The sequence below is a fragment of the Adiantum capillus-veneris genome, chromosome 14 (genome assembly GCF_014529385.1).
Source record: "Adiantum capillus-veneris isolate H3 chromosome 14, ASM1452938v2, whole genome shotgun sequence".
In the NCBI taxonomy this organism is placed as follows: Eukaryota; Viridiplantae; Streptophyta; class Polypodiopsida; order Polypodiales; family Pteridaceae; genus Adiantum; species Adiantum capillus-veneris.
The window spans coordinates 133,081,420-133,100,621 of NC_140944.1; the positions used below are offsets into that span (position 1 = coordinate 133,081,420).

General features: G+C 45.5%; 1 protein-coding gene across 1 annotated transcript in view; it reads right to left on the reverse strand.

Annotated features, from left to right (window-relative positions):
• Nucleotides 1-19,202, reverse strand: part of LOC147443159 (uncharacterized) — a 114,562-nt gene that overhangs the window by 87,140 nt on the left and 8,220 nt on the right. Inside the window, exon 2 of the mRNA XM_086529070.1 lies at nt 14,772-14,950. Coding sequence (XP_086385196.1) covers nt 14,772-14,950 — 179 coding nt within the window. The remainder of the gene's footprint in view (nt 1-14,771; nt 14,951-19,202) is intronic.

The following is a 19,202-nucleotide window of genomic DNA, read 5'->3' on the forward strand; positions in this document are numbered from 1 at the left end:
TCTGCTTCGCTGTCAAATGAATTTGAAGCCAACGTCATTACGGATTGGCACCAGCTTACTTCAGCTTCATGCAAGACCTTGCTGGAGTACAATAGGAGGTTTTGTAAAGCGTACTCTCAGTGACCTCCTACAGATTCGTGCCATTGACAGAGCAGACAGAGAAGTACTGTTGTGGGCTGCCTAAAGGGCTTCGCGATTACTGTACAATGAGCAGAGTGGCTACCCTCACTCAGCTTATGGAAGTTGCGAACACTGGTTTTGCCTTGTTGAAAGGAGAGGACAATGGGTTTTCAAGCAACGACAAAGGAGGGCACAAAAGAAAAATTCAATGAAGAAATCCTTTGTGAAAACGGCTCCTGATGCATCACAAGGGTCAGAAAAGGCCCCCAAAGACAAGGATTCAGCTGGGACTTCTGGAGTGCAGGCAAAGAAACAAAAAAGTAAGCCTTTTGTGCGCAAGTCGCTCGAGGAAAAGAAGGTCCTAATGGCTGAGAACAAATGCTTTATATGCGAGCAGCTTGGTCACTTTGCTACCAATTGTCCACAAAGGAAAAGACCAGCTGACTCAGAGGATAAAGAAGACCAAAAAAGCAAGAAGCCTAAACCCACGGCAGGTTTAGTGCCAGACATGGTGGGTGGCAGGCCCAGCACAGATGCGAGTGAGTTATGCAGGGCATGAGGTAAATTTAGGGATCAAACGGCACTCATCTTCTTTGATCCAGGTGCCAAAGCCAACTTTATCTCACCAGAGTTAGCTATGAAGCTGGGCATCAGAGCTGGAGAGATGGGGTACACAACAGAGGCAAGGTTGGCATGTCCTGGCCACTCAGAGTGTGTTACTCCCATCATTGGAAAGTTGCGTCTGCATATTCACACGTATGTGGACACAGCAGAGTTCTACATCATGCCGCTGGAAGGATGTGAGTCTTGTTGGGGATCCCGTGGATGTTTCGAGTGCATGGAGTCTTGGATGCCTACAACAAAAAGATCACTGTACAGCATAGGGGCAAAACTCATATCTTGGATGTAAAGCTTAAAGGAGAGTCAATCTCTAATTGTATCTGCTTCTGCTATCACTTCTGTAATAAAGAATCATCTTTCTGTGTACTTGATTTTTGCACGTGACGTCTCAGATAGTGATCAATCAAATTTATCTGTGTTAGATAAAGAAAAGTCAGCATTTTTGCAAAAGTTTAGTGACTATTTTTTTGATTCATTACCGTCGCAATTGCCGCTAGAGAGACCTGAGGACCATCGGATAGATTTGGTACCAGGGTGTAGCCCACCAAATAGACCTCCCTACAGGGTTAGTGCGGCGCAGCAGAAAGAGATTATGGGCCAAGTTGAGGAGTTATTAGAGAAGGGGCTGATTCGGCCTAGTTCTTCACCCTTTTGCTCCCTAGTGCTCCTAGTGCAAAAGAAGGATGGCTCATGGCGCATGTGTATTGATTACCGTGCATTGATTACCGTGCGTTGAATAAGAATACCATCAAGAATTAGGTTTCCTATTCCTAGAATTGATGACATTCTTGATCGTTTAGAGGGTGCTGCAATTTTCAGCAGGATAGACCTTAAGAGTGGGTACCATCGGATTCGTATAAGGCCAAAGGATGTGCACAAGACTGCGTTTAGAACGACATTTAGTCTTTATGAGTTCCTAGTGATGCCGTTTGGGCTAACAAATGCTCCTGCCACGTTCAACAAAATGATGGACCGGATTTTCCGCTCACATCAACAGTTTGTTGGGACGTTCTTTGATGACATGATAGTGTATTCGAAGAACGAAGAGGAGCATAGGCGTCACTTGATCATTGTGTTCGAAGAGCTGCGCAGTCACAGGTTGCTTGTCAATCCTAAGAAAAGTGAATTCTTCCTCGAAGAGATCCACTTTCTTGGCCACATAGTCTCAAAGGATGGTGTTAGAATGGATCCCGCAAAGGTCGAAGCTATCAAGTCATGGCCAGACTTAAGGACTGTGCACAATGTCAGAAGCTTCTTGGGATTGTGTTCCTACTATAGAAGGTTTATCAAAAAATTTGCAGAGATAGCATCACCTCTTCACGCTTTGCAAAAGAAAGAGGTCACTTTCAGATGGACCCAAAAAGAGATTTCAGCTTTTAGTCTCTTAAAGGAAAAGTTGACTTCAAATCCAGTTCTTGTTTTGCCAGACTTAGGAAGTCATTTGTGGTCTAGTGTGACGCGTGTGGCAGTAGCATTGGAGCAGTGCTAATGCAAGATGGACAGGTAGTAGCTTATCAAAGCCGAATTTTGCAAGGGCCAGAGAGGACTATGCAAGTCTATGAACAAGAGCTCTTGGCCGTGATTCATGCGCTTTCTAGCTGGGAGCACTACCTCTTAGGTGCTTATTTTGTTGTCCAAACAGGTCATCAGACCTTGCGATACTTCTTGACACAGTCAAAGTTATCCGAAAAGCATATGCGATGGGCAAACTTCTTTCCATGTTCCACTTCCAGATTATGCATGTGGGGGGCAAGAAGAATGTTGTGGCTAATGCGTTATCAAGAAAGCCACAAATTTCAGCTGTGTCAATTCCTTATCATCATGAGCTAGATGACATGAAGGAACAGTATACTGCTGATGAAGATTTTGCAAGGATCTTTGAACAGTTACAACAGGGGCAACATCACGAGCACTACCTCCTCAGAGATGGTTTTATGATGATGCATGGCAGACTGTGTCACTAGGCCACTGCGACAGAAGGTCATGGAAGAGAGTCATGTCCCACCATATGCAGGGCATCGTGGCATTGATGCAACAGTTAAAGCGGTAGAGACATTCTTCTATTGGCCTACCTTGAGGAGAGATGTGGATGCCTTTGTGCGAGCATGCATAGTTTGCCAAAAGGTCAAGTTTGACGGGCAAAAGACACCAGGGTTGTTACAACCACTGCCGATTCCGGATAAGCCATGGGAAAGCATTGCTATGGACTTTATCTTTGATCTTCCAAGAACGCCAACAGGGAATGATGGTATATGGACCATTATCTGCAGGTTCAGCGAGCAAGCCCATTTTATCCCTGTCAGAAAGAAGATAAAATTTGATCAGATGGCACGCTTGTTCATGTACAATGTGTTTAAGTGCCATGGTATGCCACAATCGATTATCAATGATCGTGATCCTCGCATGACCAGTTTGTTCTGGAGAGGATTGTTTGAGAACATGGGCACTACGCTCAAGTTCTCGTCTTCGTTTCACCCACAAACTGATGGACAGTCAGAAGAGGCTAATTCTACTGTCTTAGATCTGTTGAAATGCTATGTGTCAGATAATAAAGGCAAGTGGGAACAGTATTTGCCTATGCTTGAGTATGCGTACAATAATACGGTGCATTCGTCTACTGGCAAAGCACCTTTTGAGATTGTTGAAGACGGCAAAAAGGTTCCTCCCATTTTGCATAGAAAGGACAAAATCTTTGAGGCAGATTGATATGTTGAGAACATGGATGAGATGTATAAGAAAATTAAATTTGCCTTGGAGAAGACTCACACAAAACAGAAAAAGGCTGCTGATCGTCATCGTCGTGCACCTGGTGATTGGTTCTGTTAAGGTTCGAAAAGGCAAGGTTAAAGAAAATGAAGGGAAGGAACGGCTGTTTCCTAAGCTCAGTATGCGTTATTATGGGCCTTTTCAAGTGCTTGACAAGATCAGCGATGTGGCTTACAGGCTAACATTGCCTGATGCATGGAAGATTCATAATGCGTTTCACGTGAGTCTTCTAAGACCCTTCGTGGGTGATGTGCCAGAAGATATGCCAGATGAGAATGAGCCAGAAGTTGAGGAGCTTGATGAGATCCTGGTACCTGAGCAAGTTTTGGCACATAAATCACAGAAAAGTTAAAGAACGGGTTGCAAGACGCTATCTGGTGAGGTTCAAGAACTATCTGCCTATGGATGCAAAGTGGATGGAAGAGCATGAACTGTCAGAGTCACCAAATGTATTGGAGCTTTACCTTGAAGCCTTTGGGTTACAGCCTACTTATGCCCCAACCCAACGTGTGCAAAGGAGGGGTAATGATAGAGCTAGTACATCAAATGTACATATGAATTCAGTGTAATAGATGGAAATGACAAAAGTATGAAGGTCTCATTAAGTCATTTATATCTATGTGTTACGACCTTTCTTGCGGATACATGTGATGATAAAAGAGATTTAATAGCACAAGATCATCAGTGGTGTATATTTATGATATGCAATTGAGAACGTTTGCGATTTCAAGAGGGGGGTATGTCACGGGCACGTGGCAGCTGTTAACTATGTCACGAGAACGTGGCAACTGCTAAATTTAGTTGTTGGTTTCTTTCCAATGGGTTTTGTTTTATTTTTGAGACCCTCTTTTTCAAGTAGCAAACGGTCGGACATTGTATGGCCAATGTGAACGGTAGTTTCACCCACAGATGGGAAGTGGTCGCACTAGAATTCGTATACTAAGAGGATGTCTAGGCTCAGAGCAAGATCATATAGGTCCCCCCGTCGCACTTAGCAAGTTGGTGGATAGTAGAAAGTGAACTCAATAAAGGCCTAAAGTCAGGGTGTGACTACCAACAGAAAGTATCCGACAGTTGGGCCACATTGCACTTTTGGATGCGGTCCCAATGAGGATAGATGGTCAGATGACCAGTGGGAGCCCAACGGAATCATTACCTAAAATTTAGGGAATTGCTATTTTGGGCCGTGAAATGTGTTCGCGTCATTACCTCCGGTATGACTAGGGGAATATTTTACAACTCTGCCGCGAAGTCAACTGAGCAACCAGTCGGGAGATTTTTAAGCGGCAAACTCGAAACGGGAAAATGCTTGTAAATGCGTCAAGTGACACATTTCTGTGCACTTGCTTAATGCAAAGAAGAAGTGGCACTGAATTTATAGCTGGGAGGCTCATTTGCAAGTTCCCTGCCACAGGTTAAGAGCTATGGAGTGCTTCCTTTCCCTCTATGTACAGGATTCTGATAGATTCTGATGGGAATGCTTATGATCATGCTGTGTGCAACCAGAGGATATGCATCTACACTAAGTGTCTAGGCATGCACGGTCTGCGAACAGACTCACAAAAGTGTCAGATTACTTCCTATTCTAAACTGACTTGACTGAACTGAACCCTGATCATGCTATAGCTTGTCCACGCACACATAAGGTTGGATGTGTCACGTGACATCCCCTCCTTTTCAAAGTGAGATAGTGGTACCGAACTGTATGGTGTCGAGGGAGATCGCCAATAGCATCCGGAATCCTGGAAGGGACTCTTCGTCGGCCCACTCTGATGTGTGGGTCGTGCAGTACTTGAACTTCATAAAGGTCTGCAACGCTTGCTTCATTGGACCACCAAAAGCGACACAAAGTCTTCTGTGGCTCCTTCAATGCTTCAACTTCGGCTAGAGTTATGCTTCTTTCTTCTTCAAGAATCTCCATGGTTGAAAATTCCCGAAACCATTTCCAACACAAAACCATGAACATACCTATTCCATGTAAAGTGAGTGGAAAAAATCTTGTCTTCCTCAAAGACTGTGCATGCAATGTAGATGAACAAATAGACGGAGTGCCAAACCGTTCACCACACACACGCAAACAATAAGATCGAATCTTGCTCTTCTAATCTAAAGCAATCAATTGTGGCAATTCACAACGGAAATGCCCATGGTGCTCATACTTTCATGTGCTCTTTCTACAAATGTGTCATGCCAAGGAAGAGACATGGAGTGTGACGTCCTTGAATGCATACTTTTCAGCTTTTCACAAGAAATCCGCATACATCCGTGCTTATTCATGAGTGAAACGTGCTCAACGTACAATATGTCATGCCTAGGAAAAGGGATCACATAAAGACGCTGACTAAAATATAGAAAACGATCACGAATGAAACACTCGTACAATGCGTGCGTATAAATCATGCGAACACAATATACTTCCTGTGAGGGTTCTTTGGACCGAGACTCAAGAGCCAAGATCGGTTCTTCCTGAAGGGGTTCTTTTGATCCTTCGTGATTGATCGAATCTGCAACGAGGTTAGCTTCGCTAGGAAAAGCATCAACTAACTCATCATCCTTGTGAACAATCACGTCATCTTCATGCAAATCATCATGCTTGTCATTGTCATCCAAATCATCATGCTTATCATTGTCATTCAAATCATCATGCAAATCATGTGTGTCATGCTTTGGAGAAGTAGAGACTGAGAGAGTCTCCTTTTCCTGATCCTGTGCAAAGTGCGCCTGCACTTGAGAAAAGAGTCGCAAGAACTCTTTCATGTGTTAGTCACTCCTCTTGTCTTGATTTGTCCTCGCGGTCATATTTTGCTTGTCTTTCGTTGTTCTCGCGATCAAATTGTGCTTCTCTTTCTTTGTTCTCGCGATCCAATTTGGCTTGACTTTCTTTTTCTTCCAAGTCGTACTTACGCTCTATGGCTGCCATTTCTTCTTCGTAGGCCTTTCTGTCTGCTTCTCTTTTTGCTTTTCGTGCTTCGCGGTCTAACGTCATGTCCATCACCATCTTGTCGAAAGCCTCCATAGGGGTTAGTGCTATCCTTGACGTAGATGGGGAAGAGGGAGGGTCGGAAAAACCTACTGGTGGGGAAAATTCTTCTTCGCCTCTCTCATGCTCATCACCTCCAAGCGAAGTATCCATTCCGCTTCGAGTGATGACCATTCTGAAGTCGTGGGTTCTTGTGGTCTTTGGTTCTTAAGTTCACGAGGAACTTGGGTTCTTGGGTTCTTGAGGTTCTTCTTTCGCTTGCAATCTGTGTTCGAGAAGGATCTTCTCTTCACCCGAGTTCTGCTCTTTTCCGCGGGCGCACCCCTTGGCGGCCTTGCGCTCACACCAAGGTTTCTTTTTCCCACCTCATGTCAATTGGCCTTTTTGCTAAGAGCACGGTCCGCTCTCAATGAGTGAAAAGAGGCACAAGGGGAGGCTGGACAAGCCCTTCTTTCCTGGGATTCCTATCACTCTTCAAAAACACAATTAGGAATCGACACGCCCAAGCGAACTTGGGTTCGTGCGACCGCAACAAGCAAAAAAAATTCTTGTAATTCTTGTGATTCTTTCCTTGAGTAATACATAACACTGCCAAAGCTTTGATACCAATGTTAGGTACTGCGGAATGAATGTTTGAACTTTGCTCAAGATGAGTGCTCCGAATTGTGCTCAAGGTTCCTTTTACTTAAGGAAGGGAGAGCCTTCCGTTCCTTAGTGAGAGAGTGCAAAGGACACAAACAAAGTGAATGGACACTGTGCGTGCAAGTGTAAGAGACTGAGAGATAGAGAGAGAAGAGAATACGACACCAGAGACGTAAAACCCTCCTCCGAAGGCCCCACTCTCGTCGGCGAGAGTGGTCTACTATTGATTGCACAAATCTCTACAATGCTTGGACTTGCCGACGATGTCAACGACGATGAGAATGACGACGAGTCGAACTGAAATCTGAAAATGCTAATGGCTGAAATCTGCAAATCTTTATCTGCTGAATTCTGACTCTATGTCGGTGACGATGTCTATGGCGACAATGCGACGACGACGCGCTGAAAACGCAGATGCTGAAATCTGCGTTTTCCGGGCTGAGACTGTAAACCTTGCAGAAACTGACCGTGTGGCAAGGAACTACTGCAAGAAGGCGAGATCTGCGAGGTTCGGGACTTGATCTGCGGTGTTCAAGGGCTGAAAACTGAAAACGTTGATGGTTCTTGATGTTCCATCGCGGTAAATCTGCAAAACGCTGGGGCTGATCTGCAAATAAAAAACGCTAGGGCTGAAAATGGCTCTGCTGTCGCCAGATGGCCTACAACTGCAAAACGCTAAGTCTCTTGTTGAGTCTTCTATTGCCAGGAATCTGCAAAAGCAAAAACGCTGGCTGATCTGGTCCAAAAACGCTAGGTGGTTGCTGTGGAGCAAAAACGCTAGGGCTTGGGGTTCTGCTGAGAAGTTGCCTTGTGAGCAATGATGCTCCTGCTACCTCTTCTGCCAATTAGTGCTAGCCTACGTTTGCTTATATACAAACTTACTCAATTTGCCCTACCTACTTTCCAACAAAAGTCACTTAAAAATAATAAGTGAAAAATGTCAAAAATAGGGAAAATAGGCTAAATGCACTAAAAAATTCCCCTAAAGGATTCCGATGGATTCTGATGGAAATGCTTATTATCATGTTGTGTGCAACCAAAGGATATGCATCTACACTAAGTGCCTGGGCATGCACGGTCTGCGAACAGACTCACAAAAGTGCCAAATCACTTCCTATTCTAGACTAACTTGACTGAACTGAACCCTGATCATGCTGTAGCTTGTCCATGGACACATAGGGTTGGATGTGTCACGTGACAGAGGGTCCCCAAACCTGAACCCCATAGAGCATAGCTGAGGCTACCAAGGTATCATAGAGCCAAAGCTTTGTTCGGGGTTCCTGGAACTAAACCTGCAAACACATCCTCTCCAAACGTCCCAAGGCCACCGCATACGCTCTAGTGCGACTAGTCTCTGCTCCTCTCCTCAAAGAAAACCTTGGCCCAGAGAAGACTACTCCAAGATAAGTGTATGCATTTGTGTACTCCAAAGTCTCCTAACCATAAGTGAAAGTAAGTGATGATGTCCTGGTCCACTGCAATGTGGTCTTAAACACCATAACCATGGCTTTACCAAGGTTTATAGACAGTCCACTATCCTCGCAAAGCTATGTAATGCATGAAAATGTCACTGCATACCCTCTGGTGAGTCAGAGATCAACACAATATCATCAGCATATAACAACAAAGGAATCCATGTCCCTGTCAGCTGGGCACCTCTATCACCCTCTCTGTCAATGTAATCAGAGACTTCATCTATATACATACCAAATAGAGTAGGAGACATTGAACAACCTTGTTTAACTAAATTAGATATCCCCTTTGGAGTGCGTACATGTCCCATCACTGATATGTATAGAGCCATGATCCCCCAAATCAATTCAATGGGCACTCCCATCTCCTATATTCTTCGCATCAATCTGGCTTTGAGCACCATGTCAAATGTTTCGTTGAAATCCACAAAGCTACAAAAAATATGTCTCCCATGTGCCCTTTCCTCCTCAATGGCTTTGAGTGTCAGACTCGAGAAGCCTCTCCTGAAACCAGCCTGTCCCGCTGCCATATGCCCTCACTCTCTACCCATCTACTCAACTGCTACTCAAGGACAGATGCATACAACCGTGCCAATGTGTGCCCAATCAGCCTTGAAGATGAATAGTAGACAGTCTTGGGTAGACCCTCACACATGACACGATTGAATAGAACTGCAAGAACCTCTGTCAGCGTATCTCTAGCATGTATAAGTGCTCTGCTACTAGACCATCATGATCATATGCCCTGCTCTTCCTAGTCCTGTCAATGACCTTTACCATCTCAGTGGTAAAGAAGGTACTCCTAGATGGGCATGGCTGAGGAGGATCTGGAAGGGGTATCTGTCCAGACACCGTGTATAATACTAACCCCACACATCAAGAGAAGTAATCACCGGGGGAGGGGAGTACTCATGAAACAAACGCCATGCCTCTCCTAAGTCTCTACTCAAGAACAACTAGTATAAGTCTCGCTTCATCTGAGCTAGAAACGCTCGCTTCTTCCGTCGCACAAGGCACCGGAAGGCTATCCGAGACTATCTATAATTGATGACCCCTAGGAGAAGATCCCTCTGAAACTGTGCTCTCGTCTCTGTACACTCTTGGACGTACCAACTGTTCTGAGGCATGCTTCCTGAACGGCGTCTTTGATCAGGTTGAGTGTGTGGGTATGCCTCTACTTCTGCAGAGAGAATGACCCAAAAGCAATAATTCAATAACTCAAGAAAATGCTCGTAAAATGGATAATGAGAATGAGAGGCAGAGGGTCACTTAGATACTAGTATAACTGACCTAGAGCAGTGTAAAATGGAGGCTTCCCTATTTAGGGCTAACATACTCTACTAAGCTCCGATATCATAAAAATAATGACAAAGTTGCATAAAAAGCTAATATATGAACAACCTCAACTTCTCTTGCTTTGGATGGTTTGGTATTCCCTTATTCTATATCCTTTCGCTCTTCTCAAACTTATTCATTTCATTGTGTTGAGTCTACAAGCATCTAACTCCTCAATCCCAATTAAAATCACACCTTTTGCAAAGAAAATTCATTGGTAGTCACATGAGGTGAAGCTCAAGTTAAGACTTGCACATAGTTGTAAACAAGAGTGTGTGTGTGTGTGTGTGTGTGTTTTGGGGGGGAGGGGGGGGGGGGGGGGGGGGGGGGCCTCTCTCTGCATATTGTATGGTCCTTTCTTTTTCTACATCTATTGGACAATGAAATTTGGGTACTCATCACCAGCCATCATGAAGAGCTATTGTTCAGCTTCTTACACCTTTTAGTCAGTCCCCTCCGCTTGAGATTGAGGCTGTTTACACATCAGTTGTCCGATCCTGGGTAGCCAGTGCGTATAGCTACATGACTGCGGAGCGGCACAAAAGTGTTCATGCGTAAAACTGGAGCAGACACCAAGTTGAAAACCTGCACCCCGCTGCAGATGGGAACTAAGAGAGCTCACTTGGAGGTACAATTGCGGACTTTGGACCTCATAGTACACGTCCATGAAGGATCACATTGAGACATCGCTCACCGTCTTGACGGTCAAGGGCTGCGCAAACACCAATTTTTCGCCATTGGGCCCTTAACAAGCCCTATCGCTTCCGCTGCATATTGCTTGCTCATTCCACCACCCTGGATTTTGAAGCATGGCATTTAGCTTTGGCATTTGTACAAACCCATTAGTTCGGGGAAAAATATCTTGAAAGTGCATCAAACAAAGGACATTATTTTGGTACTATCTCACAAGTGCGCTCCCTAGTCCTTCTGGCAGGCCAGCAAAGTGCTTCTTGTTTATGTTGTTGTTGCAGCCACAGTACCTCACAAAATATGGAGTTCCTCTTGGGTTTTCAGGTTACACAACAGATGCAATACCATTTCCTGACTACCATCCTGGAAGACCCCAATTGTGCCTATCACTATCAAAGTGTGACTATTTTCTCCCTTTGGTATGGCTTTGGGCTATCTATCACACATTCAATCATATTCAGTAGGCTTTTTGCCATGGCAACGATTCTTCCATTTAGCCCTGTGCATTCTTTCGTATAAAATTCGTTCAATCTCTTCGTGATTGTTTCCCTTAGCGAAACATTTTAATTCAATAGTTTGAATCTTCTATGAGCATTTGTAGCCTTCTTACATGGCTTCACCCACAATGACAATTTGGTTATATAGCAAAAGAGGGAATATGTGTGTAGGTGTATTCACTGTTGTGTTCCCCTTCCCGTTGCGGATGCCATGGTTTTGCATTATCGACATGTGTTTGCTGCTCCTCAGACATCTTTGGCTGCTCGCCATGCGCGTCAATTGATGCTTTCCTTTGTTACTCCGATTATATCCCCGCAAGATGCATGTGGTCTTGAGGACCCCTTCACTGCTTCAGAATTGCATAGTGCGTTGCTTGCTTTGGGCTGCTGGCGGTCTCCCGGCTGGGATGGGCTTACTGTGGAATTTTTCCTCTCCTTCTGGGAGGATCTTGAGCATCCACTGCTTTACATGATTAATGCGCCATGGGAGAAACAAGATTTGCCGATATCTTGGAAAGAAGGTTTACTTAAATTGCTGCCTAAGCAAGCGCTTTGTGAGCGATTCTCTCATTGGCGTCCGATTACTTTGATGCCAGTGGTTCATAAGATATTGGCTAAGATGCTGGTGCACCGCATTAAGGACCATCTTTTTGCAGGACTCCATCAGGCTCAATATGGTTTCATTCCACATCGCCAGATTATCCATAATCTGGCTAATGTTTTGATTGGCATGGAGTACACTAAGTACACTCAACAAGATGTGTTGGTTATGCAAGTTGACATTGAAAAGGCCTTTGACACTGCACAGTGGGACTTCATTGCCGCCACCATGACGTCTTTAGGGTTTGGTCCTAAATTCGCCAATGTGGCTTATTTTTTGTATGCATGTAGCACGTCTTCAGGGATATTAGAAGGAGAATTAATTGAATCTTGGCCTCTTGGTTGTTCGGTCAGGCAAGGCTGCCCCCTTAGTGCTCTGTTGTATGTTGTTGCTACTCATCCGTTGTTGACTTATCTTGATCATTTGACCTTTGTTCAGAGTCTGCATGGTCTGCAGTTACCTTCGGGTCGTACATTCGTTGGTCAGGCTTACGCTGATGATTCGTTGTTTATGCCTCGTAATCAGCAGGAGGATGTCAAGGTGATTATGGAAGCCTTGGAACTGTTTGGCATTACGGCTGGGCATAAAGTCAACTTTTGTAAATCGAAGCTTTTGTCTCTCCGTTTTTGTGACTGGCATAGTATGTTGTGGCCATGTGAGATTGTGTCTTCAAATGTGATCACTAGGCATTTGGGTTATCCAATTCGATAGAATGTTACTCACTCTCAGAAAGTCGATTGGGTTATGCAACGCTTGAATGTCAAATTGCATTACTGGAATCTTTCTACTTGGCCCTTGCATGTTCGTCTACGAATTGTTCAGAGTATCCTGTTGGCATAGTTCTTTTTGCCACTGATGCATTGGCCTCGCTGATGTCTTGATTCTCTTATGTCGGACATTATGTCCCATTTGTGGCGGACTCATGCTACCAAAAAAAGGCTTACGCTTGCTGTCGATGGAGAAGCTTTGCACTCCTAAACGTTTTGGAGGACTTAATATCTTGGATTTGTGCAGGCATGTGTATGCGCGGAAAGCTATGTTGTTGCCCACTCTTGTGCAACAAATTCAGCCTTGGCCTTTGATGTTTGCATTCCTCGGTCAGCACGTTGTTACTTCTGCTTTTGGCCATTGACAATCCTCTCTCTAGGAGGTGGTTTTTGGCAAGATGGAAGGGCGCATACCTGGATGTCCACTTGCTTCCTCTCTAGTATCTGCTTGGAAAGAGGTTACGATGCATTTATCGTGGAATCCTCGGCAAGAAGGTGATTCGATCCGATTGGAAAGTCTCCATTGGAGCCGGGCATTCTCTCTTACTTTGGTCGACCGCTCACCCCGTCAGGCTTACTTTCTTTCTGGTCGTGGCATTCGTGTGGTTGAGGATGTGGTCGATGAGGCTAGATATACTTTTGTGTTTTCCTTTGTTGCTCGTCGTTTTGGGTTGGGCATGCATTACCGTCAGTTTTGGAGAGAGCTTCAAAGCATGTTACTCGACTTTTTGCCTGTTTCACCTTTGCCTGATGGTGATCGCATGCTTGATTGGGCCTTTCGGGAAACACCTTTTCGAGCTATTCTGCAGGTCGAATTTATGCTATTCTTTTACCACAACGATGGCTTAATGGTCATTGTAATGCCATTTGGCGCATGCACAAATCTGACCTCTGGTGGAGGAGGCTCCTCTCTGCCTTGTGGAAAAGCCATTTGCCTTTGACGGAGCGTCTGTTTCTTTGGCGCTGTTTGCTTGGAGTGCTTCCTGTTGGCACTTTTCTTCGGGCGCGTCATATTCGTCTTTCTTCTTGCGTTCGTTGCTCGACTGCAGAAGAGGATATTTGTCACTTGGTGTGGGATTGCTGCGTTACTAGAGACTTCCTTCGCCATGTATCGGCGTGTTTGCGGCTCCGTTTTCCTGGGGTTGTCTTTCACAAAAGGTTCTGGGCATTTGGCATTTTCTCACCGACGTTACAACGTTTTGCGGTCTTCTTCATGTGGGTCGGATAGTGGGCTTTCTGGACCGTGTGGAGTCAACGTAATGCTTACATGTTTCATCGTACTCATGAGGATCCATTCCCTCTCTCCAAGCTTTCTCTTAGGCAATCGTTACGGTTTGCTTTGGAAGTTGGTGATATCACCTTAGAGATGCATCAGCTTTCGTACGAATGTTTTTAGCTAAGCTCTACAGATGAGGAGTTCTGTGCTCTTCCCCTTGTATATGATCTTTTCAGTGGGTTTTCCTCGCTTTGAGGTTTCCCACTAGTAAATTAATCAATCGATTTACAAAAAAAATGTGTGTGTGTGTGTGTGTGTGTGTGTGCGCGCGCATGCACACGCACGCTTGTATTAAACTATCATATAATATCACAATGAATGAACTTTCTGTTCAAGAAGACTAATAGCTCCCTTAACGACCTAGCGTATGCAGAACATTCTTAAATTGGAAATCTATACAACCATTTTACTGAAGATGTCATCGCATCCATAGTGTACAAATAGGTTTCATTAGTAGAGTAAAGAATCATCTTTCATAGTCCAATAGTCTACAGGCAAACCATCACACACCAAGAGAGGGGAAGTTCGTGTTACCTGTATCAATCAGCAGAGAAAAATACATGATTAGTCAGTTGATATTGCAGGTGTCAAGGAAACCCCACATTTTATAGATGTCACCAAAAGCGTTTATCTTTAGCCATTTTATCAAATACGATTTGCTTATTTTAAATACAATCAAAGCCTAGCAGTTTTCATCACCAGAAATTATCATGTATTAACCTCCTAGCAACAGGCAATGTTGGATTAGACTAGCCTGATGGGCGCAATAAAGGACTTGATAGGGGTGAAGCTAAAGGCACCTATATCCTCGTGCAAAGCCAGGGCCCTTTCTTTCATATATGAGCATACAAGAGGGTTTGTCGGTGTATGTGTGTCCAGTTCCACACAAAACATCTTAAACCTCATATGGAAAAAGCAAGAAAACTACAACCACCCTGCTGCCAAATATAAGACTACTACAAATGAAACATAGCCATCAATTATTAAGCTATCTACAACGCTACCTTAGATGGATTCACTGCAATGAGATCAGAAGCATCCTTGAACATGGCTCTAGATAAGAGTTGTATCTTTGAGTCTCTGTTGGTATGCTTTGCACGGTACAAGCTGCCACTTTTCTTGAGCAGATGAGAGCCCCAAAACTTGGAAGAAGTTGCAACTGATGCTAAGCGAACACAATAACCTGCAGCACACATTTTATGTATCACACATGCAGTAATGTAAGTGGTTAAGGGAAATTACAGTGTAACTTATTTGAGAGTCTGAAATCTCTCTCTCTCTCTCTCTCTCTCTCTCTCTCTCTCTCTCTCTCTCTCTCTCTCTCTCTCTCTCTCTCTCTCTCTCTCCTGGGGGATTTCAATGCCCGTACAGGCAGCTCACAGACAGTCTTCTATGACACATCAGAGGAGATGCTTAGACTGCTAGAGCCAGAGGAGTTGGGACTTGAGAGATGCTCACACGACAGAGAGCATACAGAGTATGGGAGATACCTGAGAGAGATGGCGACTACTCACAGTTTAGCCATACTGAATGGCTTAACGACTTTCCCATTGTCTACAGGTTTTACTTGTTTTCCACATAGACATGGGTCCAGCACTGTAGACTATGTTCTGACACATCCGAGCTTTATCTCTCACATTCAGGATTTCACAGTGGGGCCCAGGCCAGTTGGGATAGCAGTAGATCATGCACTTTTAACATTATCAGTCTCCTTTGAGTACAATACATCTCAGGCCTCACGGGGTGGTGGACATACACGCTATACTTTTACACCAGAGACTGACTCAGTCTATGTAGAGGAGATACGTAGGCTTTTATGCACATCAGAGCCAGTATACACAGTGGAGGAGATCACATCTATGCTGACAGTGACATTACATGGGGCAGCGACAGAGGCATATCCACACACTCAGCCTGGGCAGAGACGTCGTTCTGGGCACATGCCTCCGAACAACTAGTATGATGAGGAGTGTCGACAGAGGAGAGCTCAGATACAGCGGGACCTTACATTGGGAGTGATCACCTATAGACAGTCTCGCATTGCTACACGACGACTAGTGCGACGGAAGAAGCGAGCTTTCTTGGTCCAGATGGAGCAAGATTTATATCAGCTCTTCCTTAGTAGAGATTCAGGAGAGGCTTGGCGTCTATTCCATGAGAAGTCTCCCCCACCAGTGATTACTTCTAAAGAGATATGGGGGCAGTATGCAACATCTTTATACACTGTACCTGGACAACCACCATTACCAGACCCACCACAGCCATGTCCGGCTACGAGCACCTTCTTTACCACTCAGATGGTAAAGGAGGCCATTGACAGGATGAAGACCAGACGGGCACAGGATCATGAGGGTTTGGTAGCAGAGCACATTATACATGCTGGGGATTTGTTGGCAGAGATGCTTGCACAGCTATTCAACCGTGTCATGTGTGAGGGTCTCCCTGAGTCTTGGAGATTATCTACTATTGTACCTATCTTCAAGACAGGTGACCCCACAGTGCCGGGGAATTACCGTACTATCATGGTAGGACACACATTGGCACGGTTATATGCATCCATCCTCGAGCATAGGCTGAGCAGTTGGGCAGAGATTATGGGCATACGAGCACCTGGGCAGGCTGGTTTCAGAAGGGGTTTCTCCACACTAGATCATGTCTTTACACTCAGAGCTATCATTGAGGAGGGTCGAGCACATGGTAGACGGATATACTGCAGCTTTGTGGATTTTCGCAAAGCCTTTGACACAGTGCCGAGGGCCAGATTGATGCACCGGCTTATGGAATTGGGGGTACCCACAGAGCTGATGTGGGGGATCATGGCATTGTACAGTTCAGTGATGGGTCATGTACGCACACCAGAGGGGATATCCGACATAGTTCACTCCACCATCGGAGTGAAACAGGGATGCCCACTGTCCTCTACTTTATTTGGTATGTATGTTGATGGGGTCTCTGATTATATTGACAGAGAAGGAGATAGAGGTGCTCAGCTTGCAGGGACATGGATCCCTCTTTTATTGTATGCTGACGATATCGTGTTGATATCAGAATCGCCAGAGGGTATGCAGAGACATCTGGACGCATTGCATAGTTTTGCAGAGGATAGTGGATTGTCTGTCAACCTTGGTAAAACCAAGGTCATGGTATTTAATACCACGCCACAGTGGGTTAGGAGATCAGCACCTACTTTCACATATGGACAGGACAGTATGGAGTACACTGATGCATACACATATCTTGGGGTGGTCTTTAGTGGACCGAGGTTCACACTGAAAGTGGCAGCAGACACTAAATTGACTCGTGCCTATGCAGCCCTAGGTGGTTTAGAGAGGATTTGTTCGCAAGTTCAGTTCCAGGAACCTCGAACAAAGCTCTGGCTTTTCAATACTTTGGTCGCTTCAGTTATGCACTACGCGGTTCAGGTTTGGGGACCGTCTATTGACAGTGCTGGATGGACTAATATGGAGAGACCCCTGATATCTATGATTTCTAGGCTGATTAGAGCCAAGGCCTCAGTCCCACATGACATCATACGAGCGGAGCTGGCTGCCCCACCTATGGAGGTCGAGGCACTCACCAGATCAGTATCATTTGTACACAGCTTATGGGACACCACCAGGGACAGGTATGCCAGGCTTGCTCTCGAGTCATCCAGACAGCTGGCATTACAGGGAGATACATCATGTTGGTATGCACAGATGAGCTCATGGTTTCAGAGGCATGGTTTCAGCATGGACAGGCTACCCCCTTTCCAGTATTCTCTTGATGCACCATCCTTGGCTCTTACACGGATGGAGACTACTAGACTCATTCGACAGGATCTTATCCCACAGTAACACGGAACGGGTGGAACGGGGGCATTTCGTTCCATAACGGCGTTCCGAGCAAGGCCGGCCGGAGAAACGGCTACGGGAACGGGCGGACGTTCCGGTTCCGGAACGTAACAGCGGAACGGCGTTCCAGCAGGGCGGAACGGGACGGAACGGTCCGGAACGGCCGGACGGAACGTCTGGCGGCAGTTTTTAAAATTCAAATTTGGTTGGCAATTTTTAAATTTCAAAAACACGCGGCAGTTTTTGGAGCGCCCACTCATGGGATGGTTCACACTAGAGGTGTGTGTGTGTTTGGCGGGGGGGGGGGGGGGCTTCACTATTTTCTCCTATAAAAGCTAATGCACACCCCTCACAATTTCATAGCCCTCACTCTCCCGCATTGCTACTTGAGTCTTGAAGCGCCACTCTCTCCCTCTCACCCACCCTCTCAAGCTTGAAGCTTGAAGCCACTCTCTCACACCCTCTCTCAAGCTTGAAGCTTCAAGCCTCTCTCACCCTCTCTCTCAAGCTCGAAGCCACAAGCTCTCAAGGTTGAAGCTTCATCCCTCTCGCAACTTGCAAGCTCCATTCCAATTTCCTTCATTGCATCCCTCTCTCAAGCTCCATCCCTCTCTCAACTTTCAAGCTCCATCCCTCCATCTCTCTCTTGAGTTTCAAGCCTCAAGTCTCAAGCGCCATCAACATGGCACAAGCTTCCGCATCAAATGAAGGTCCCTCGGTTGGTAAGAGAGGAAAGAAGGATGAGCCTTCATGGTGGGATGAGGTGCACTCCGAAGTCTTGGGCAAAGAAGGCGGTGCAAGATCATGGACGTGCAAACTATGTGGATTTCAACGCAAATCCGGGACAAGCAAGGTTCGAGCACATCTCCTTCACATAGTGGGGGAGCAAGTGAAACTTTGCATTAATGTGACGGCCGAGAAGAAGAAGGAGCTTGAGATCAAGGATGCCATCATAAGAGCCAAAGCAAATGATCGACCCAAGCGGAAAGCCATTGACCCCAATCACTTGGTTTTTCCTTCTTCTACCACTCATTCGCACGCTTCCGTTGGAGGTAGTAGTGCGGCGGCTCAATCATCATTTCAAACGAGCACTCCCTCTCATCCCACCCATCGTCAACAAACTCTAGATTCGTCATGGGATCCCAAAAAGGAGGAGGATGTGGATGCCGCCGTTGCCCGCTTTTTTTATCACGATCATATCCCTTTCATAAAGGCTCGGTAAGTTCCAAGTTCTCAATGCTCTTTCATATCATGACCATAACTAGTATGTTTGTTTTTCAATCTACATTGTCTTCTCTTTTGACCTTTGTGACATGTACATTGTATAGGTCGGACTACTTCAAGGCAATGTGCACAAGGATTGGGGATTACGGGCCACGCTACGTGCCACCCACTTCAGAGGCCCCCCGTACTACTCTTCTTGATAGAGAGAAGGCCGTTGTGGAGATGGCAGCCGTAAACATGAAGCGACAATGGGCCAAGTATAGAGTGACACTCATTGCAGATGGATGGAGCGACACAAGGAGGAGATCCATTCATGGGCTTGTGGCTTATTGCAAGGGAGAGATGTACTTTGCCCACTCACATGACGCCACAGAAACA